This window comes from Octodon degus, unplaced genomic scaffold, assembly GCF_000260255.1.
Source record: "Octodon degus isolate 3935 unplaced genomic scaffold, OctDeg1.0 scaffold00084, whole genome shotgun sequence".
Lineage (NCBI taxonomy): Eukaryota > Metazoa > Chordata > Mammalia > Rodentia > Octodontidae > Octodon > Octodon degus.
In genome coordinates this window covers 11,475,062-11,498,673 of record NW_004524660.1, presented here as the reverse complement: position 1 = coordinate 11,498,673, position 23,612 = coordinate 11,475,062, and the positions used below count along the sequence as shown (strand labels likewise).

Below are 23,612 nucleotides of genomic sequence, written 5' to 3'. Positions count from 1 at the left end.
TTTTTTTTTTTTTTGCGTAACCTGGGATTGAACTCAGGCCCTTGTGCTTGCCAGGGAAGCACTTATTCCACTGAGCCATCTCCCCAGCCCCTATAATAAATTATTTATACATTCACCAAAAATTACAACCATGCCTTGTACATCTATAATTTACACTGCTATATTATAAATTGATCTATAAATTATATATTTACGTACAAAAGTGTGAAAAATCATATCAAATGTTTACAGAAGATAAATTTTCAACTTTTACATATGTCTATGTTTGAAATTTTTAAAGCATTACTTTTATAACTGTCTTACTTTCTCCTTGAGACAAAATACCTGACACCTAAAGTTAAGGGAAGGAGAGAAAGGGAGAGGGCAGAAAAGGAGAGAGAGGGAGAGGGAGGAAGAAAGGAAGAGAGAGGGACAAGGAGAGAGGGACGAGGAGAGAGGGAGAGGGAGGGACAGAAAAGACAAACCTCTTTCTGTCCCTTATATTGTATGCAGACTGCCTGCCCCAGGGTGGGTGTAGCATTCACAGTCATAATCCCAGCATAGCACTGTGAATCTATCACAAGCTCTACATTTTGCCACCTCTGAAAAGAACCTAAGCCTGCAAGAGGCTTTGGGGGGGACATACAGACACAAACCATAACAATAAAACGACCAACAGCAATAAAATCCTTTTTTAGTTACCTTATATGAGCTCACCTGTAATGCTTTTTCCTTCTCACTGGTCAGTTCCTGAGAATGTTTATTTGTCAAGGAGGCTGTATGTGATGCCCACTCATTCCGTAACTTATCTAATTCTTGTATTTTTTCAGATAATGTCTGCAATTTAGAAGAAAACATTAAAATAGTCTCTTGAAGCTATTACATTTCTAACTAGTACACAGAGATACTTGCAATACTAAAGAAAACAAAATTTCACTTTTCAAACATATACAAAGTCTATATAGATGTTTTTCAATATGAAAAATGTTTAGAATAGAAGCAGCATTATAGATAAAATGGCTCACGTCAAGCCTATCTTTAAGCCTATCTTTCAGCTGTTAATTATAAATATCTCTTTACAACCAAGCCACTGGCATTAAAAAGTAAGATAACTCAGGTAGAGCAAGTCAGTTTTAAGAGGAGCTTACTTTTTATAAAACACAATAATATGATCTGAGAAAGCCACACTGCAGGAGCATTTTTTTGTCTCAAGTTATCTAGCTAATCAGACATTTCAGCCTTCAAAACCAAGGAATTGGGGCAAAATGTAGTAGCTACAAATAAAATAATAGTAAACTCATCTGAGAAATTAATTTCAATATTAACAGAGGAAAATGTTTTAGAAAATAGAAACTAAAAAAACAATTTTAAAGCAGAGCAATGAGCCGAATATAATGGGAGAAGAGAACATATAGATGCTAAACATTATCCTAATGAAGACTTAAGAGAAAATGTGTCATGTTTTGAAGATGAAAGAAATGTTTAGGTGGAATCAAACATTAAAAGAAAAAGCATCACCTGAAAGTAATTTAACTGGCAGAGAAAGTGGCAAAAAGGAGGGAAAATTTAATGGTAGCATAGTTTGAAAGAAATACACAAAAGCTTGGACTTAGTTCAATGATCAATTCAGAGCCACTGTCTGGATGACTTACAAAGATAAAATGAAATAAGAATTACCTTTTTTGTAAGGTTCAGTTGCCCGGTAACATCATCTAGTGATTGTGTCAACAATAATTTTTCTTCCTAGTTATAAAAATAAAAATTACACAATTTACAATTCAATCATCTGTAGCCATATTATTGAAAATATAGCACCACTATCATCCTAAGAGCTTGTTGGACATGAAAAATTGCCCTTTATACATCAGAATCTGTATCTCAACAGATCTCCAAATGATTTGTATATCATTAGTATCAACAATGCACTGATTAGTAGCATTTTTTTTCCCATAATTTTATTGAGAAACAAATAGCAATGAGACAGTTTCAAATCAAATTGGTAGGACAGTTTCAATAATTAACACAGTGCATACATTCTTCCTAGTGGTTAACTGCTGTATAAGATGTGGACATGATATCCTATCTACAAACACCATTAGAACAAACCCCTCTATTCATTAAGAGAATGTAACTATATATCTATCCTAACCACTTTGAATACACAGATACAAAATGGACATTCATCTGTATCCTTTTTTTGTTAAGTTCTGTTATTTGAATATTATAGGTGTGTAAACTCAGCAAAATATGCTAAAAGAGTCCAGTAGCTCATAATAGTATTGGGTCTTCCGCTTGACTGGATTAGTAGCATTTAACTGAAAATTTTTCTAAATCTCTCTCTTTTTTTTGGCGGAATGGGGGATTGAACTCAGGCCCTTGCGCTTTCTAAAATCTTTCAAGTGCCAATACAATGCTGTTTCCTTGTATGATGTACTTTATATAGCATTTTCTAATACTCAAGACACTTTTATACATTTACTTTCTTGATGAGTTAGTCAGGGAAGATACTTTCCATATACATATGCCAGCTAATGAAATCATGACACTAGAGTTGAGGTGGCCTGCTTGAGATAACAGAAAGTAAAATCTAAGCTCTCAATGCCAGATCCATTTCTATACTTGTAACTCAACTAAATGAAAAAACAATTAAGTTCATTATATACTTCAGAAAACAAGAAATAATGGCAATATAGTTCTTTAGTACCTAGTTTGAAAGAATTCTTTTTTTTTTTTTTTTTTTTGTGGTACCAGGGATTGAACTCAGGGCCTTGTGCTTTCCAGGCAAGCACTTATTCTACTGAGCTACCCCCTGGCCCCAAAGACAGGGAGTAGTTCTTTTTTTTTTTTTGGTGGAACCGGAGATTGAACTCAGGCCCTTGTACTTGCCAGGCAAGCACTTATTCTATTGAGCTATCTCCCCGGCCCCTTAAATTTAATTCTTACCTTGCTACATTTTAAGCAGCCTGCCAGAAATTTCTTTATCTCCACATCATTTCCAGGTAAAAGTTTTAGTGAGAGGTGTATAAGATGCTTAAAAGGGTTTGTCTCTACTACATTTAAAAATGCAGGTGAGTTATCCAAAATAGCTGCTGGAGAAACTAACTGTAGCAAAAACCTTTGAAAAGACAATGTTACATTATTACGCTTAGGAGACAAGTGAAATTTTCCCACTGAATCATAAGCTCCTCTACTTAAAAAGATGAAGAAAGGGAATATACTGAAATCATAGGAGTTCACGTGAAAGGACTCCCACTGGTAAAAAAGGTAAATGAAAAAACAATTAAGTTCATTATATACTTCAGAAAACAAGAAATAATGGCAATATAGTTTTTCAGTACGTAGTTTGAAAGAATAAATTCTTTTTTTTTTTTTTTCTGTGGTACCGGGGATTGAACTCAGGACCCTGCACTTACCAGGCAAGCACTTATTCTACTGAGCTATCTCCCCGGCCCCCCAGTTTTAGAAATAAACAAAAAAATTGTTTTGCCATCAACCTGCCTTTTTTGTATGTTTTTGAGACAGGGTTTTGCTATACAGCTCAGGGTGGCCTCAAACTCGCAGTGCTCCTCCTGCTCAGCCTCCTGAGTACTGGGATTACAGGTGTGCACCACCATGTCTGGCCCAACTTGTCTTTCAAAGAGTCTGTCTTCAAAGTTTAATTATGTAGTATTTTTATGCAACTTACCTTGGGGTTTCTTTGGTATGTTCTTGAGCACATTGCTGAAGAAGATCTATAAATTTTTGTGGGAAAGCTAAGAAGTCTACTAGCAGACCTTGTTGGAATTTTAAACTACACAAAAAGCAAGAAAATAAATTTTTAAAAATTTAATTAATATCATTAATCATAATTAATATCCCAATAGGTTATTTACCGAACACCCATTATAATCATGAACTAAGCTAGGAAATTTTCAGTTTCAGAGTTATTAAACGAAAGGAAAACCCCCAAGAAATTTAGCCAAAGCTCCAAATTTTTAGGCTGTACTAAGCAGAACTCTCATATTATATGAAGTATTTATTTTCATAGACAATCTAAGTAATTACAGAACAAGCAGTACCATATTCCCAGGAAAAACTAAATGTTTTCAATAGTTTATACCTACAAACAACAGGTATTTTAAAAGAAACAATGCTAATAAGTTTGTAAAACTTAGGAACTTACTAGATTAAATGTAAGACCACCAAAAAAATTATTTACCTTTGAAAATCTTCCTCAGATATAACAAGGTTGTACAAAAAAAATGGATCTGTGTCATCTGTCAGGCGAATAACTAAATCCTAAAAGAAATTTTAAAAAATGTTTTCAGTATATCTTAACTGTTGAATAACAACAACATATCACAATTACACTTCAGATAATTTTGTTTTTAGTGTTTTGAGATAATCTTTTTTTTTTTTTACTCTGAGGGTCTCGCTATGCAGCTCAGGCTGGCCTTGAGCTCACTTTGTAGTCCAGACTGTCTCAAACTAAACTCACAATGATCCTCCTGCCTCAGCCTCCCAAGTGCTGCGATTACAGGGGAGATTTAGAATCTTATATAGACAGATTTTGCTCCTTGATAGCTTTATAAAAGCTAAGTAAATGCCACTTGTGTAGGAACATCATCCTATCAGAGGCACAGGAAAATTTACGCCAACCTTTGCTGCACGATGGTATCAGGAGAGACAGTCCTCACTGCTGGACACACCAAACTCAGCCATACAGTGAGTTCCCCTGAACAAACTGGCCTGGCACTTCAAAAGAAATAAACATACCAGCAGAACTGTCACCAACTGTCCACCCTAAGGAAGGAGACAGTATCAGGTGACAAGTTGCTAGGGCTTCCTCTAAGGGCCTATGTGCCCTAATCCAGATGGCTTCTGACAATGATGCCCATCTGTTCTAATTTGTCTAACAGAGTGGATTTGTTTCATAAAGACTATTTTTCATTTTGTTAAATATGGCAGATCATCACAGCAGTTAAAGCTAATAGAAAAATATTCCAAACTTATGTACTTTAGAGAACACGTATAAAGAAAATGGCAAAGACACAATGAAAGAGTAATACAGAACTAAACATTCAAGTTAGTAGTAAATTTGAAAATACAATCTAGGGTCCTAGAAAAATTTAAAGTAAGTAGAGCTAGAAAATTAGGTAAAGCAGGCATAAGGAATAGCATGTATGTACAATACGTAATCTCCACCCTAGAAAATTAGTAGGTTAGGTACTTGATGTGTCAGAATGCCTAGTCAAGCAGCTTCTATTTAAGTACTTCTTGAAATTCACCAGAAGATGCTGTTCAAAATAAACAAAGAAACACTCTGAAATTCCTACTAATAATGCAATTGTATTTACAAAAAAACTACAACACAGAGAAAACAATTGCCAGATTTCTTGCCCCCCGGTTCTACATTCTTAACTGTTGTGAGTCATACTTTGAAGATCATATAGGATAGAAGCTCTAAATGCTTCTTTTCAAAAGTTAAACAAAAAATATCTCCATCCTGCTCTCATATTCACACTATACTTAAAAGCAAGATGGATATAAAAAACCTTTCACATTCTTAAATAAAAATATATAGAACTTAGCATATTTTGAAAAGAAATACCAACCTTTCTGTGAACTGGATTAGAAACTGATTGCAGTTCAATGCTCACTCTAACACTTATTCTCCTGTATACAAAGACACGCCAAATCCATCAAAAACATTAATATGAAAGTACCACCATAATTTGCATTAGTTTTCAGTCTTCAGTCACAAGATTTTTCACAGCTACTCTCTATGTACAAATGTTTTTGTTTGTTTACTGACTGATTACAGTACGAGGTAGAAAGGATGTTTACTGACTGATTACAGTACGAGGTAGAAAGGAAGCCCTTCTGCATGCCAGGCAAGTGCTCTACCTCTGAACTACATTCCCAGGCTAATGTTTGAATTTTTAACAATTGAAGAATTGAAGAATTATAAGAATAGTAAGAATGTGAGGTTTAAATTCTTGTTCTTCCACTAACAAGCAACTGCTTTTGCTACTTTTCTCATTTCTGAGACAAAATTTCTGACACCAACAAGTTAAAAGAGGGAAGTTTTATTTCAGTTCACAGTCTGTAGAGGTTTCAGTCCAACCAGCAGGCTCCGAAGCAGGGCAGACGGGCATCATAGAGGAGAAACAGATCATCAGGTGGCAGACAGAAGGCGTAAGGTAAGCAGCAGCAGCAGCAGCAGCAACCAGCTTGCCTCTCCCTTTCATGCCTCCCTAGCTACCAGCCTTTTGGGTGGGGCCACTCAAAACTATACTAATTCCCATCAGTGGACTGATTAGGCACCACACACACTTAATCACTGCATCACACACTAGACTGAGCCAGCTACAAAGAGCCATCAACCTGTGAGCACATAAGGCTTGGGGGGTCATCTCGGTACAAGCCATAAAAACCACCTACTAGTTTTTAAACTAAGGCTACATTTTTCTCACCCATAAAATGGGGATGTTATGAGGATTAAATGGGATAAAGTGCAGTGTCAAATATTATTCTGGTATGTAACCTTAATGCCCTTACTCTAAAATACCATCTATTGAAAGAAAAGCATCATGATCTTTCCATTCAAAGAAATTATCATTTCAAGTGATCAAACTGATTATCAGAGATTTCATTTATAACACTTAAAATGTAAATATTAGGTTATTTCCAGTCAAGAAATAACACTAATACACTTTTACACATACAAAATGTTTTCTTTCTTTTCTGTTTTGCTTTTGGTACCAGGAATCAAACTGGACCTTTGTGCCACTGAGCGACATCCCTGGCATCCGCAGCACACAGAATTTTTTCCAAATCACCATACTAAATCTTTTTAATATAGTCTCTTTGCAATATACTAACAAGTTACTATTTTCTGTCATATCCTAGAGCACATCCTAGCGCAGTGAACTGATGGCACACACACAGGTCAAGTCACTCTTGCATCACGCCACCCCTGGAAGATGGGATAGCAGTACACACAGGGGCAATGAGCACGCTCGGAAAGACAGGAGCAGAGCCAGCCAGGCCATGTCTGCAGGAACCACCAATCACCGCCATGGACTGCACTGAGCTTTCACATGGCCGTCGGCGCTCAGATTTCTCTGCACTGCTGGCACCATGTGATACGTAAGCAGGCTTGTGGCTGCACTTTGGGTACTCCGTCTCTAGAAGGCTTGCCATCACCGTCAGGGAGTAACTGAAGCCTAACAGACATAGAGGTAATCACAAACATTCATGAGAATGAGAAAAAAGTTTAAGGAAATAAAGTCAAAATTAGTGAAAACCAGGTATGCTCCAAAATAGTTTGAATTCAATACTAACAGCCTTTCTCTGCCCTGCAGAGCAAAAACTAAATTACCAAATAGCATTTGCTCAGTTTTGGCTTATTCTTCTAAAGATTTATTTTAAACCTATCCTACATTCTTCTATTAATCTACTACAGAAATAAAAATACAGCAACTGGGAATTGATGAAAAACTTGGAAACATTAACCATGATCCAATGGTTTGAATTGTGTTATGCTCTAATTTATCATTTTATATTTTCAAGAAAGCACATCATTTAAAATTTCTTCTTAAACATACATTAATTGGATGCTGAACTTTAGCGTATATGAGTTTAAGTTACCATTAAGTCGTATTTGTTACCTAAAAAGTAACAGCAGTGCTCCTTAATACTATAAAGACATGGAAGAATTATTTTACAAGTGATTATCTTGTTTCTAAATTTCTAGTTATCCAGAGCAATGTATGTGAAACAAACTAGAGTCCTCCTGTTAAGCCTTTTTAAAGGGGAAAAAATAACCCAAGTCTGTAAGATTAAGTGGATTCAATTAAGTAATTTGTGAAGGGCTTTTTAGCTTTACAGTGTCATGCTAGGGTTTTTGCCAGGCATGATGGAACATGCCAGTAATCTGATCACTCAGGAGGCTGAGGCAGGAGGATCATTGTGCATTTGAGGCCAACCAGTGTTACACAGTGAATTCAAAACCCGCCTACATTACAGTCTCAAAAAATTTTTTCCCTCTACCACATGGTATGATACTACAGTTAACACCTTTTCATGATTTACAGCTTCAGAAGCTTGTCATACTTCACAAATTTGTAAAAAAAAACAAAAAAAATCAAGAATCTATTTAATAAGATATCCTTTAGATGATTGTTATATTACCGTGATAATTTACCAAACATATTAATGATGCTGTTGTATATATTCAAAATGGCTTTATCAACTGGGCATAGGGACACACACCTGTAATACCAGCACTCTGGGGGTATGAGGCAAAAGGGTCACATCAAGTCCAACTTGGGTGACAACCCAACCTTGTCTCAAATTTAAGAAGCCTGGGAATGTGGTTCAAACCCCGTATGTATTAGACAATTGGAGAAAAAGCCAAGAATTAAATTTCAGGGCATATGCTATCTGAATCACAAATCTTATTTTCTCCATTATATGAGGAGATGGCTCAGTAGAATAAGTGCTTGCCTGGCAAGTGCGAGGGCCTGAATTCAATCCCTGGCTCTGCCAAAACAAAAAACAACAACAACAACAACAAAAGCCAAAAACTTTTTGGGCCGGGGAGATAGCTCAGTGGAATAAGTGCTTCCCTGGCAAGTGCAAGGGCCTGAGTTCAATCCCCAGTTCCACCAAAAAGAAAAGAGTTCCATTATAATGGCTAATGATATAAGAACAGTATAAAACAAATTACTAAAACTTAATAAAAGTGCTTCTCACTTCAGTATCATGCTCTAAACACTGCATAAATCTACACGACACCCTCTGGGTAGATTAGGTTTGGCCAAGAGGTCTTTTAAATAATGTCTTAAACATCAGACATTAGAAGTGGATTCTAGCCTATTGTTGTCACTCAGTAGCTGTGACTTTACACTCAATTCAAACAAATAAAAGCTACTCTAAGCCAGGTCTTGTGCTGGGTGATAAGGATACAAACAGAAATAAACGTGGTCTGTGTCCTCAAATTGAGGTCAGATTAAATGACTTTTCCCTAGATTATTATTTTTTTTTCTTTCTTTAAAATAAAAACAACTGATGTCAATAAAAAAAACAAACAAAAAAAAAACAAGAGGTGTGCAATGAAATCATAAATGAAGGTTTTTGTAAAATAAGATGCCTAAATTCTACCCCCAATTTAGTAGATTTGAATCTTGAGTGGAAAGTGGTATCTTTCTAAATCCCACCCTCAGTTAAAAACATTATGCAGGATGGATGAAGAAAGAGGGAACAAAAGTTAGGAGTGAGACAGTCTGTGACTGTCCAGACCAAGGATAAGGGTAGATAGAGTCAGTGAAGATGGGGTAGAGACAAAGGAAAGATATTGTCAGGGTAAAACAGATAAGATGCACTGGATTAAGTTCCTGGAATTAGGGAATGAAGAATAACAGGATTTTCACTTTGCTGGGATGGGTAATAGTATCAATATCCATATAGGGAACACAAAAGTACGATTTGGAGTTGGACTGAAGGAGGTAGGCAGCACAAGCAGGAAGGTAAGGGTGAATCAGATTTTAGTTTGATATAGTTGAGTTTAAAGTGTCATTGATAATATAGGTAACTGTTCTCAAAGCAGCTGGACTTATGAGTAGAATAAAATCTAAGTAAAGTCAAGTTTGAAATAATTGAGTGTCATCATTTAAGTAGTAGCCATTCAGTTGAGATTTTGATTACTGTAAAGGTAAAACACTGTTTTTAGGTGGAGTAGCCTAGGATTGGGGGATTCTGGAAGAGGATGGCTTAGGTAATAGATACAGAGCTTCTAGTTATAAATGAGTTTACTGACAGAAGTCATGTTCATGTATTTCTCCACTATGGCTGAAATGTCCCCTCTAAAACTCACACTAAAATTTAATTGCCTTTTACAAAGTAATTACGTCACGGGGGCTCTGCACCCTGAATGCCTTTGTGCCCTCATAGTGGGAATGGTTAGTTAGCATGGATGTGGACTCATGACAAAGGATAAACTCAGTTTTCTCTGGCAACTACCCTTTACCTTTGTGATGAGGTAATGCAGCACAAAGGCTTTGCCTCCCTAGATTATCTTTTGACTGTATTTTAGGGCTTCAAGAGAGAGGAAGGGTGACTAACACCTACTGAGTACCTATCAGCTACTTTACATAAAAACCTTATTTAGCAACAATAATGTGAAGTAAATATTCTTTTACAAAAAAAGAACCTGAAAAACACTGCAGAGCACAAGTAAGGATTCAGATCTCTAACCTATACACATCTAATAAGTGAATGACAATTAGCTTCAACTTAGGTAACTCCAAAAGTCTTTATAATAAAGAGATTTAAGATACACCTTGGAGAGTATGAATAAGCATTTCAGGTAGAGAGAAGAGGAGTAAAGGTGTAAATAAGGAAGAGACTGACAGGATAACAAGAATTCTTGTGTGACTAATATATTGGACAGGGGAACTGTCTCAGTTACTCTTCTCTCGTTACTAGGACAAATACCCAACACCCAAAATGAAGGAAGGAAAGGTTTATTTAGCTCACGGTTAATAGAGGCTTCAGTCCACACTGCTGGCTGCAAGGCAGAGTGGCACATGGCAGGGAGCAACCCTTCATGCTGGCAGCAAAGAGCTAGAACAAAAGGGAGCAGCAGCAGCTCAGGCAGCTAGCTAGCCTCTCCCCCATCCTTACACTGTAATGCATATTATCAATCACAAACTCCAGAGGCGGCCTCAAGACTGCACGAGGCTTTGGGGGAACCCCTGTACACAAACCATAACAGGAATTTAGGAAACAAAACTGAAAAAAGCAGATTGTACCAAATGACAAGCTTCAAAACTCTGCATCATTTTCCTCTGCATTGAGTTCTCTAATCATTACCACCATTATCCTCAACTGAATTTCCTCCTCTACAGCTTCATTTTATGCATTAATCACATTTTAGTAATAGCAAATGTTTATTATACTCTAGCATATCATGAACTTAAAGATAAGGCAAGAGAGGTTAACTAAATTGTACAAGATTAGGATTGGGGGTCTGCTTGGTGGCAGACTTCTTGCTCAGCAAGAGCAGCAAGGTCCTAGGGTCAAAACTCCCAACATCCCTTCCCGGCAAAGGCTGTCTGACTCTAGAGCCTGAACTCAACCGGTGCCTACACTGCTTCTCCAAGGGAAATAGTTTCCTGTGTTAAAAGTACTAGGATTGAATCCAGGGCTCGCCCATACTACACAGGTGTTCTACTGCGGTGCACGACCCTTAGCCCTTTATTTTTGTTTTGAGACAGGCTTAGGTTCTCATTAAGTTGCCCTGATTGTCTTCAAACATGGGATCCTCCTCCCACCTCAGCCTCCCACATAGGTGGGATAACAGACATGTATACTGGCACCGGGCTCTATGGGAGCTCTTTTTATTTCCCCTACTAAAATGTGAGTTCCTTAAGAGACACAAAGATCATTTTTTTTGGGGGCAGGAAAGGGGGACATGCCCTCAGCACCTAGGACAGCTCCCAATGGGTGGTGGGCAGTTGTAATATTTGTTGGGCTGGACTGGCCTTGCATGTTTTACTAAAAAAAAACATGTCTTCACTTGTCAGGGCCATCATATTATTGCAGGCAGCCGAGTTATATAAAAATATTATAGGCAGTCAGACAGGGCCAGGCCCTCAAAGGAGACAGCACAGAAGATGAGATGCCTTACTTACAACTGTGGGAGGCCCGGATGCTCCTGCAGTGAACCAGACCTAAAGACCTAAAGGCCAAAAATATGCTAAATGAGTAGCACCTGGGATTGATGTTCTAAATAGGTATCAATCACCTGGAAAGACCCAAGTGAGTCACTAGTCCAACCCCCAACAGAAAAAGACCCTATCCCGCATTCCAACCCCCAACAGAAAAGGACCCTGTCCTGTATGTAATCCCATTGGTTGACCACAGTTTTGTCCCACCTTCTGGCCACCTAAGTGAGTTCCCATTCTCTCTACCTTAGCCTCACATGGTTTTACACTATAAAAGTCCCTGGAAGAGACAGCTTCCCGGGGAACTACCGGCTCGGGACCCCCTCCTGTCCCTCTCTTGGACAGGAGCTTTCTTTCTCTCAATAAATATATTCTGCTCATAACCTCCATTTGTTCCTAAAATTCATTCCCCGGTTTTAGAGAACACGAACTCGTGCAGGTCAGGTCGGGAGACTGTTTTTCTCTATGTCATTTGGAAGTTCCCTATATGGTTTGGAGGTCACCCACCTGAGACCAGTTTTTTCTTCCCTGTATCAATATTACTCTGTAAAGGGCCTGTGAGTAAATATTTCAGGCTTTCCAGGCTACTGGGTCTGTGTCAGTTACTCAATGCCCTCATCCCCCGCATCTAGTAATACAGAACCCTGGGAGTAGCACACCTACTATGCAAGAGCTTCACTGCCAAGCTTACATCCCCAGCACCCCCATAAAACTCGTAATACTCCTTTTTCCCTTGTCACACAAAAGCAGCCAATTTATAATAAGCAAATAACCATGGCTGTGTTCCAATACACTGCAGACTACAAATGTGAGTCATGTATATAATTCAAAATCTTCTAGAAGCCACATTAAAAAAAACTTAAAAGTGGATAAAATTAAATTTAGGGGCCGGGGAGATGGCTCAGTAGAATAAGTGCTTGTCTGGCAAGCGCAAGGGCCTGACTTCAATCCCCGGTTCTGCAAAAAAAAAAAAAAAATTAAGAAAATATATAAATAAATTTAATGTTACATTTTATTTTACCAATACACCCCAAATTTTGTCATTTTAACACAAATTACAAAAATTGTTGTATTTTACATTCTTTTTCATAACGTTTTCAAAATCTAATGTGCATTTTACACTTCCAGCATATTAATTTGGATTAGCCCTATGTCAAATGTCCAATAACCTACCATATTGCAAAGCACAAAATAATGACCAATTAGGAAAGAGGGTTTAAGGGCCAGGGAAATAGCTCAGTAGAATAAGTGCTCGCCTGGCAAGCACAGGATCCTGAGTTCAATCCCAGGCACCGCAAAAACAAACAAAGATAGGAGGTTTATAGTTCAGTAGCAGAAAGTGCACTTAACAGAAGCAAGGACCTGGGTTTTCACCAAAAGGAACAAAAAGGCCCATTAAAATGACTAATAAATCTATGCCGATTTTTGTACCAGTGTCTGTCTGGTTTCTCAATAGATTGTGGACATAAATCTGCATTTCATATAATTTAATATTACTAAGTACATTAATATCTTCATTTTTTATGATAGTTTCCACACCGTTTGGTATTTATATATGTTTTCATACTTGCTCCTCATTAAGTGGGTAGGCAAATTATAACAATTCTACAAATGAAGAACCTACATTTACAGAAATTCACAGGACAGTTAATGAGTAGTGGAACTGGAGAAAAACTGCCTTCTGGTCAAGCCTTTACAAGCCCTAACAGCACCACCTCCTTAGTCAAAGACGCACTTCTGCATTTGTCTGAGACATGTCTTTTACTGGACTGTAAACTCCATGAAGACCACAGTATACCCAGTGGCAAGCAAGGAGTTTTACAAGTAGACAATATTTCTTGAATAACGTTAAAAATTAATTTGCTTTTTTTTTTTTTTTTGCAACTAATGTGAAGAAGATCCAAAGTATACCTCTGAATTTTTTAAGTTGAAGTTTCCAATTTTTTAAAATTTCCCTTTATTTATCTGGCACACGGTCTTGCTAGGCAGCTGGGTCTCACACTGACCCTCGGCTCTCAGCCTCCCCGCGCTGGGCTTACAGGCGTGCGCCCCCACGCCCGTTGCGGGTTCGAAGCCGGCTCGGCGTGCGGTACCCGGGAGCGAACCCGCGTCGTCATGTTTGCCAGGCAGGCGCTTAGACCGCTGAACTATCTCCCCAGCCAAAGTTCCAATTTTACTCCCGACATATTTCAAAAGGAGAGCGGGCGAAAACAGGTAGCAACTAAGGCCCGAGTTCCGGCACGGACCTCGCCCGCCACGAGGAGTCCGGGGTAAATCCTGAATCAGCCTCCCGAGACCACTGCTCGCGTTCACCAGCGAGGGGGGAGGCTACCGTCTCCACCACTCCCAGCGGCCGCGCCTGCCTCGGCGGTCGGCTTCCGAGCGCGCAAACGTTTCCTCCCGGCCCCTCGGCAGCCGCCGACCAGCGACAGAGGAGACCACCCCCTCCGCCGGAGGCGAGCCCGGCTCGCAGCGGAGGCCGGAGCGCTTGGCCCGCGCCGCCATCTTCCCCGCCGGCCCGGCCCCAACCGCCACCCGCGGGCGAGAGAACCCGGGCCTCACCTCTCCTCGCACTCCTTGCACTTCACCTGCAACGGGATTAGCTGCTGGAACAGAACCTGGCTCATGCTGGCCGCCGTCCTGGCAGACGCGTGAAGAACCCCGCAGCCCCGCCCGGAGCAGCCGGCTGAGCGTCAGGCCCGCACGGAGTTTGAGTTTGGCGCTCGCTTCCGCGCAGGAGGCGGGGAGACGGAGACGGAGACGGAGACGGGAGACGAGGGAAGTTTGGGCCTCGCCGGCCACTATCGCCTCTCCCTGCTTAGCGGAAGCGGGCCCGGCGCGTGCCCCGTTTCCGGGCGCCGTTCCGCGCGGTGGGCCCCGGGGCTGCCATGTTTGTTGAGGGAAGCGCGTCCGCTGGAAAGCGACGGCTCCGGGGCTGGCCCAGGCGCTCGCCGCCGGAAGCACACCCTGAGCTATGGCGGCGTCGGCGCCGACCCTGTTGGCGCCCGGTTATCCAGCCGAGGGTCGATGCAGTTACTACGTGGAGAAGAAGAAGCGCTTCTGCAGGATGGTGGCGGCGGCCGGAAAGAGGTTCTGTGGCGAGCACGCCGGAGCCGCGGAGGTCTGGTACCGCTCTGCCCTCCTCAGAGCCGGCCCAAGTGCCTGCCCTCCGGTCGGGCTGGGACTGGCCCTTCCCTCCGGACGGCGCCGCCGTCACTTTCGCGGACGTCGTTCTCGCCTCCGCGCGGGACGGCGACGGCGGGCCCGCTGGTCGAGCGCGGCCCTTTCCGAGTGAGGCGCCCGCCGTGGGCGCCGCCGGGCTGCAGCCTCGGCCCGCGCCGCCTCGCGCTCCGGCTGCCCTTCCTCCTGACGCGTGGGACGCGCGGGCCTAGGTCTCGCTCCAGTGCTGTTTTTAATTATTGTTTGATGAAAAATAGCGACTTCTCGTGAATGTACCAAAGACTTTAGACTTACAGTCTCTAGAAAACAATTTAAAACTACTTTGCTGAATGGGGTAGGAAAGATTTATAACATGTGTAAGAATTTGCCTTTTTTTGTCCTTTTTACTTTTAGTTTATTTTAAGGAGTATAATAATTCATAAGACGTTAGAAATGGTACACGCTTAGGCGAACAACATGAGAGGTACTCAACCGTGGTCTTTATATTGCACTTTGCTGTCTTCCATGCAGTTGCTCAGATTACCAATATTAGCATATTAGGTTAGTCATAGTGAAAATTTTAAGCGTTAACTGCTACTTTCAAAAAAAGGGGAATACTTCAATCATCTCAGCTATCCTGTATATATAGTTGCATGATTTTCCACTTTATCTTTTTTTCCTCTTTTCTCCTGTCATCTTCATTGTTTATTCCTTATGTTTCTTTTCATCTTACTATATCTATTATACCTTTCAGATTTTATTCTTTCAGGTTCTTCTACTAGGGAGACAATATGATATTTACACATGTGGGTCTGATTTATTTCACTTATGAGTGTAGCCTCTATTTGCTTACATTTATCTTTAAAGGTCTGACGCTTGTCTTTATAGTTGGGTAATACTCCATTGAATAAAATTACTGTATTTTTTTATCCATTCCTTAGGTGATGGGCATTTTGGGTGTTTCCAACTTTTGGCAATGACAATTGTGCTGCTATAAACATGGGTACACATTTATCACTGTGGTATGATGTTTTCAGTTCTTTTGGAAAAAATACCCGGAAGAGGAATAGCTGGATCGAATGGGACTTCAATCCTAGTTTTTTGAGGAGTCTCCACACCGATTTCCATAGTGGTTGTAGGTCTACATTCCCACCACTGTGGAGAAGGGCTCCTTTCTCCCCACAGCGTCTCCAGCATTTGTGATTGGTTCACTGCTTTGTGACAGCCGTTCTTTCTGGGCTGAGGTGGTGTCTCAACATTGTTTTAACTTGCATTTCTCGAATGAGCCGTTCTGTGGAAAGAATTGACCTTTAAAATAGAAAACTACATACAACTTTGTTCTACAACATACAGTAGTTATATAAATAGTTGCATGAAGTAATACATATTTGTATATTGTGTGTATATGGCTAGATTAGACTTTATGATAAGAAAATAAAAATAAGAGCAAGAGGAGCAGGATGTGCTAAAGAGCATGCCTCCTAGGATTAGAGTAAGCCAAATAGGCCTTCCTCTGGTTTCAGCCTGCTGAAGGTGAAGTTTTATCCTTCGGGTAAAATCCAGCGCAAGTTAGCCTCTTCTGCATAGCCATAGCCCACTTCATGTTTTTGTTTGACTGGTATTTACCTAAAGTGAAGCACACTGAAACAGGACATGCTTGTTTTGGAATATGTGATTTATTGTGAGAACTCTTTGAAGTCTAGCTACAGCTGCTTGTAGGGAGCCAGCAAACATCCTCTGGTTAGAGAATGAGATTGTTACACAATGTAGAAGGATTGTGTCCCCATTTTGTATCCAGAAATCTGGAAAATGATGATGGGGAAAGTAGCAGACTATGGATAAATCTTCTCTGAGGACTGATGATATCTGATATAGTCCCTTGAAGACAGACCATAAAACACCAAGTGGAAACATTTTTTATGACTACACTTAGGATTTGAAATGTGACCATTTTCCTGAATCTTAATTTGTGATGTAATTGAATGCTATCTTTCTTTATTAAAAACTATCATACATAACTGTGATGACACTACTTACACTCATTTTTACCTAGTAGTGTTCAGCTAGGGATGATTTTGTCAGATGTAGCAATGTCTAATGACATTTTCGTTGTCAAAACTGCGAAGTGTTACACTGAAGCCTAATGGAAAAAGGCCATAGACACTGCTAAATGTAAATCACCTGACAGTTGTTCCTACAGCCTCCTAAAAAGAATTTTCCAACCCAAAGTATCAATACTTCCAAGAATGACAAACTTCTTCTATTCTAAATCCAAATTATAAATTTAAAGAAAGTGTTTCATTTCCCTGCTCTGTAGTTAGGCTTTGAAAATGAGAGGGTCCCATCCGTCCCCGTCCCCGTCCCCGTCCCCCCCCTCCCCCCGCATAGGAGGTAAGCTTTGTTGAGCTAAAAGCAAGAGTCTCTAGGCTATGTTGCCAATGTGGTTCTCCATTTCCTGGTCTTAAGAGATCTGAGCACTCACCTGCTGCCCCAAAAGTAGCTTGGACTACAAGGACACCCCATACCACCTGATTAGAAGCTAAATTTTGAAGTCAGTAAATAAAGGAAAATTAATGTACAGCATTTCAGAAAAAAAGTAGATTTCTTAGCTTTTCCATAAATCTTAGTGTGCATTGTCTCATGGGTGTGCTGAGAGGCACAAAAGGACTGAAAAAAACTGAGAAAAAAAGAGTAAAAACTTTGCCATGTTTTACTCTGGCTAGCACTGTGCTAAATTTTGATTTTTTTTTTTTAACTCCACCAAACCTATAGGTTTTTATAAACCTTACAAGATAATATATACTATTATCTTTCACATGTGGCAGTAAGCCTACCTAAAGTCATAGGGCTAGTAGCTGATCGAGCTGAAAATCAAACCTAATCAGTCTGGCCTGTGGTTTTAACTACTGTAGTAGTTATTTCACACGTTTACATGGAATGTTAGATCATATTGCCTAGTGTTAGCATTCCACTCTTTTCCTAAGTGTGTACAGTTAAATCCATGTAATTTAAAAGTGAAAAGATGTAGTAACTGATACATGAAAAGTTGCAAAGCCAGTAGAATATAGCACATGCCAAATTGTTAAAATGCCATGTTTAATTGGCATTTCCCACATTTTAAGTATGAAGTAATTTATACATTAATTAGTTCACTTTTAACCATTCTACAAGATACACTTACTTTAAAATGTTATACATGATAGACAATCCAATTAAATTTTTTTTTTTATTTTGAGGTACTAGGGACTGAACCCAGGGCCTTTGTACTGAAGTACTTTCTCATCGCTATTTATTTTGAGACATGAGCTCACTAAGTCAGTTGCTGAGTCTGAAACTCTGCTCCAACTTGCAATCCTGTTTCAGCCTTCCAGAGTACTAGGATTATAAGAGTATGCATGATGCTCAGCCAGGCACCATTTTTGTCAGCTTTTTTAATTAGTTAATTTGAAATAAAGTAAATTACTAACATTTTTTTTCTTCCTTGGTGCATAAAATTAGAGTCATTATCATCATAGATTTAATATTACATATGTAAGCCTTCTATATAACTTACTTGAATCTAGTATGTTTGTCTAAGGTAGTACTTTTTCCTATATATACATAAGACAGTTAGATAGTTTTTTTGTTGTTATTGTTAAGCCCTCTGACCTGATTTTTGCTATTTTTTCATTATGTCCTTTTAAAGTTCACTTGCTTATTTGGGGGAGTGTGGATATACTAGAGTTAATCTAGTATCTATAAGTAATAAACTTAGTATTTTTCTTAAATGTGTCCCTTTTGGTTTATTAGGAAGAAAATGCTCGGAAAAGAATCTTGTGTCCTTTAGATCCCAAACAGTTAAGTATGGATCAGATAAGGGTTTTTTCTCTGCTGGAAACAGTAATTGTACAAGTCTCATTTAAAATTCTCTCTTTAAATTTAGCACAGTATATGAAGATCAACTAGCAAAGCATCTGAAAAAATGTAACTCAAGAGAGAAGCCAAAACCTGTAAGTATCTGGTCAAAATTGTGGTATATAATGTTCATATACATGGTACTTAGTCACTTATAAATATGAATACTCATTTATGATAAGACTTTTGCTTTGAGCCTAGAATTTGGTAAATTAAGAGTATATAGCATACATGATTTTTTATAAAAGTAGTTATGGTCTTAGTTTAAAGTATATTGTTTTATGGAACATAACTTCAGAAAATAATTTTACTGTTTATTGAAACATCTTTGCTTAATGCACATTAAATTTACTTCAACAAACTATGACCCTTGGGGCCGGGGAGATAGCTCAGTAGAATAAGTGCTTACCTGGCAAGCGCAAGGGCCTGAGTTCAATCCCCAGTTCCGCAAAAAAAAATAAAATAAAAAATAAACTATGACCCTAGTCATCAAGGAGCTTAGGACTGTGAAGCGAATTTGTAAATAAAGGATATTGTTCAGTAATGTCAGATGAAAGTAAGCACAGTGTGATGAGAGTATGTACTTCCATCAGAATTAAACCCAATTCCAAGGGGTTAAGGTTTCCCACAGAAAGTAACACTTGAACTGAATCTTGATTCACCAAAGAAAAGGAAGAAGACTCCTTTTAAGCAGGAACAGTGTGTGGGGCTGGGGACAGCTCAGTGGTCTAAGCACCTGCCTAGCAAGAGCAAGGTCCCAGGTTGTACCCCCTGTGCTGCATGCAGGTGCAATAAGTGGCTGGCTTGAGAAGACAAGAAGGGTGTGCACAGGGTCAGGGCCACTGAGGTAGCACTTGCGTAAAACTTAGTAACTTACTGAAAATTTAAGGTTGGCTAACTGGGTCTAAAATTCAGTAGAAGGGTTGAATAATCAAAATTTGGAAGTCAAATATATACAAGATGTGAGGCTTTGGATTTTTGAGTTATGCAAAGGTAAGTAACTGCAGGAAACAGAATGGAATTTATTTATTCTATAGACACTTAAGTGATCACTTAGGCCACTGATAACAAACCTTTGAGAGCTTTCAATGGTAATAGCTCCCTGCAGCACACAAGCCATAGTTTCCCCACCACTGATTTATGCTAAACATTGTGCCAAGCACCTTGCCTAGGAGACTAGTGCCCTCTAGTTAGGGAAATGGAAAGTGTAATATTACGTTGTGTGTGTCTAGAATTAAGGCAAGGACAGAAAAGAAACCATTGGGTTAGCAATAAAGATCAGAGGCCTTAGCAAGATTGATATTGAACTGAGTGGGGTGGGCAGAAATTGGACTGGAATATGTCGGTAAATGGCAGATAGGACAGTGAAAGCCTGAAACAATGATTCTTTCAAGAAACCTTGTTGTGAGTGGAACTTGAGAGTTAGTGGTAGTCGGCAGGATGGAGAGAGTGTGCTTAAACATGAGAGAAATGAAACTTTATTTATATGCTTAGCTATTAGGAAGAAATTGGAAATAAAAGAGAGTACCACTGACTGGGAGGCTTTTCAGGAAGCAAACAAGAATGGGGAACAAAGTAAAGGTAGAAGGAAGAGAGCTATTCTGACATTGCCAGTGAAGCGGAAGACCCAATACTATTATGGACTACTGAATTCTTTTAGATTATTTTGCTGAGTTAACACCTATACTATACAAATAACGGAACTTAAAAAAAAAGGGTATACAGATGAATGTCCATTTTATATCTGTGTATTCTAAGTGGTTAGGATAGATAGATATATATATAGTTACATACTCTTAATGAATAGAGTGATTTGTTCTAATGGTGTTTGTAGATAGAATATCATGTCCGCATCTTGTACAGCAATTAACCACTGGGAGCAATGTATGCAATGTGTTAATTATTGAAACTGTCCTACCAATTTGATTTGAAACTGTCTCATTGATATTTGTTTATCAATAAAATTATGGAAAAAAAATAAAATTTTTAAAAATGATAAACTCAAGGAAAAAAAGAAGAAGGAAGAGAGCTAGCTTTTCCATTGAGATAGATGGGAGATAAAAGATATATAAAAGATACATAGACAAACTTGAGCTGACAGGAAAATTAATTGGAAAGACTTACTTGATGGCTGTGCTTTTCGTACTGAGTTAAAAAATAAGGTGTTTGAGAGGAATGATGTAGTAGGTTTCAGGAAGGAAGTAAAAGTTTAGAACTATGGTTATGAGGAGTAACTGTTGGGTATTGTTGAGAGTCAGACTGAGTATAGAGATGATCAGTTTGTACTGCACCATCCTAAATGGCTAGGTGACTTTTCTTCAGCAGTATTTAACAGGCTTCATACTGGAGGTATAAGTCATTGTTTTAGTTACTTTTCTCTTTGCTGAGAGAAAATACATAATACCTAAGCTTCAAAGAGGAAAGGTTTATTTAGCTCACAGTGTGTAGGAGTTTCATTCCATTGTGGGCTGGCTCCAGGGCAGAGTACCATGGCAGACAGGCATTACAGAAGAGAAACAGTTCATGGCAGGCAAAAGGTAGGAAAATAACAAAGGACAGTCACAGCTCTTTCTGTCCTCTATATTTTTTCCAGGCTACTTAGTGTGGGTTGCACTCATACCCTTAATTCGACTGCCCTTGATCCTAACATTATGTCATGAATGGATCCCAGTGTCACACACTAGATCCAGCCACCTCTGAAAAAGCCCCACTTAGGACTTCATGAGGCTTTTGGGAAACATCTAGACACAAGCCATTACATTCACATTAATTTACAAATATACTTATCTAAACCCGAAGGATATATAGTGCCATGGTAACCTTTGATCAGTCAACCAGTGGCTAAAAGTTCAATTTTTGTTCTTGATAGGATAGAATAGGAAACAAAGTAACCATGTAAGATAATAAATATGTTAATTTGCTTCCCTATAATAACCGTTTTATCATCTATGTATATCACATAAGGTCATGTGTAAACTTCAGATATACATGATAAAAAATTTTTTTGAGACAGGGTCTCACTATGCAGTTCAGTGTGGTCTTGAACCTACTCTGTGGCCTAGGCTGGCCTTGGACTCCCAGTGATCCTGCCTCAGCCTCCTGGATGCTGGAATTGCAGGTGTTTGCCACCGCACCCAACTATAAATTTTTTTTTTCTTTTGTATTTTTAGGGGAAGGGTTAACAGGGTGTTCAGGGAATGGAAAGGACAGCTTACTGTCAGAATCTTCATGAATATTGAATAGTGACCAGAAGATGGATAAGAGGATTGCTGGGAGATTTAGGAAATTGATTTTAGAGCCTGGTACTTCCCACGGTGACCTTTCTGCCTTCTGAGGACAGTCCTGGCATGTACGTTCCAGAGATCGCTGTGTATTCCAAAATACCCATCCTGGCCTTTTGTAGGAAATGGCAAGTACATTTGTTAAGAACTGAAGAGGTTCTGAGATTTCTAGCTTGCCATAGGTTTGTAGATAGTGAGACTTTTTCCTCTTTTGTGCTGTAGTACATGTAAAGCATGTATTCTACCACTAATCTATAACCACAATTCCACATTTTATTACCCTACTCACCTCACAGCAAGCAGCAAGTGCTTATTATTTACATTATTTGCCTTTGTTTCTCAAGGCCTGTGGAATCAACACAGAGGGGACTAGACAAATACCGCACATACAATGAACATACTCATAACTGAAGAACCCCAGGCTTGGGAAATACAATTTTTTTTAAATTGGGCAGTAAACAAACTACCAGATCTCTGTTCCATAAGTAGATATTTTTCTTTGTTATATTGTATAGAAATCTAGAAGGAGGCTCGGGGAGATGGCTCAGTAGAATAAGCGCTTCCCTGGCAAGCGCAAGGGCCTGAGTTCAATCCCTGGTTCCGCAAAAAAAAAAAAGAAAGAAAGAAATGTAGGAGATAGCACTTCTGTCCTCCAAGGGTGTTTGGCATACAAACATCATTAAAAAATAGCTTGCAACAAATGTAGTCAGTACTTCTGTTTATAAGACCTGTGGAAAACTGAGAGACCCACAGGAAAATTGTCTTCCAATAGTACATCTTCTCAGTCATTTGACAACAAAGTAGCCCCATACAGTACCATGCCAGTTACCTCTACATAGGCCAGATCCTATAAACTTAAAAGTATATTAACATTAAGGTATAGAAGAAAAAATTAGGACTACCCTACCACAAACCTGAAGCCCTAGCCCTGCAGTAGAAAGAAAACATAAGGCTTTGTTTGCAAATATCTTCCTTACCTCAGTGCCAAATTTCAGCTAAAAGAAGCAGGTAGGTTATATGTTCTGGGAAGTTTGAAGAACAAATGAATTTTTGAAAAATGAAATACCCTTTGTCAAGTTACATTGCATGCTAGCGCAGTGGCAAGGAAAGGAGTAATAGCAGTGGGATGAAACAGGAGGAGGAAACACAGCAGTCTTCATCTGGTACACGGTGTCACATGAAACTTGAAACTTAAAGTCATATCCCTGTTCTGCTGGGACTTTTGAAACTCTTCATCATTTTGTAAAAATTTTGTACACTAAATGAAAGTTGGTGATAAATTTCTCCAAGGTAAGCAATTTTTTTTTCAAAGTTTTATTGATAAACAGATAGCAATGAGACAGTTTCAAATCAAATCGGAAGTACGGTTTCAACAAATAATACACTGCATATATTCTTAGTGGTTAATTGCTGTACAAGATGCGGACTTGTGATCCTATTTACAAACACCATTAGAACAAATCATTCTATTCATTAAGACAATGCAACTATACATCTATCCCAACCTCTTTGAATACACAGATACAAAATGGACACTCATCGGTATACCCCATTTTTTCTAAGTTCCGTTATTGAATATTATAGGTGT

General features: G+C 39.1%; 2 protein-coding genes across 2 annotated transcripts in view; one reads left to right on the top strand and one right to left on the bottom strand.

Annotated features, from left to right (window-relative positions):
• Sass6 (SAS-6 centriolar assembly protein) overlaps positions 1–14,407 on the bottom strand; it is a 50,376-nt gene extending 35,969 nt beyond the window's left edge. Inside the window, exons 1-7 of the mRNA XM_004636976.2 lie at positions 14,253–14,407; positions 5,574–5,634; positions 4,178–4,257; positions 3,665–3,769; positions 2,923–3,094; positions 1,657–1,722; positions 697–816 (exon numbers count right to left, since the gene is read on the bottom strand). Of these exons, the coding sequence (XP_004637033.1) occupies positions 697–816; positions 1,657–1,722; positions 2,923–3,094; positions 3,665–3,769; positions 4,178–4,257; positions 5,574–5,634; positions 14,253–14,317 (669 nt within the window). The 5' untranslated portion in view covers positions 14,318–14,407. The remainder of the gene's footprint in view (positions 1–696; positions 817–1,656; positions 1,723–2,922; positions 3,095–3,664; positions 3,770–4,177; positions 4,258–5,573; positions 5,635–14,252) is intronic.
• A 163-nt stretch (positions 14,408–14,570) lies between these two features.
• Positions 14,571–23,612, top strand: part of Trmt13 (tRNA methyltransferase 13 homolog) — a 23,219-nt gene continuing 14,177 nt past the window's right edge. Inside the window, exons 1-3 of the mRNA XM_004636974.2 lie at positions 14,571–14,811; positions 18,639–18,685; positions 18,772–18,838. Coding sequence (XP_004637031.1) covers positions 14,665–14,811; positions 18,639–18,685; positions 18,772–18,838 — 261 coding nt within the window. The 5' untranslated portion in view covers positions 14,571–14,664. The remainder of the gene's footprint in view (positions 14,812–18,638; positions 18,686–18,771; positions 18,839–23,612) is intronic.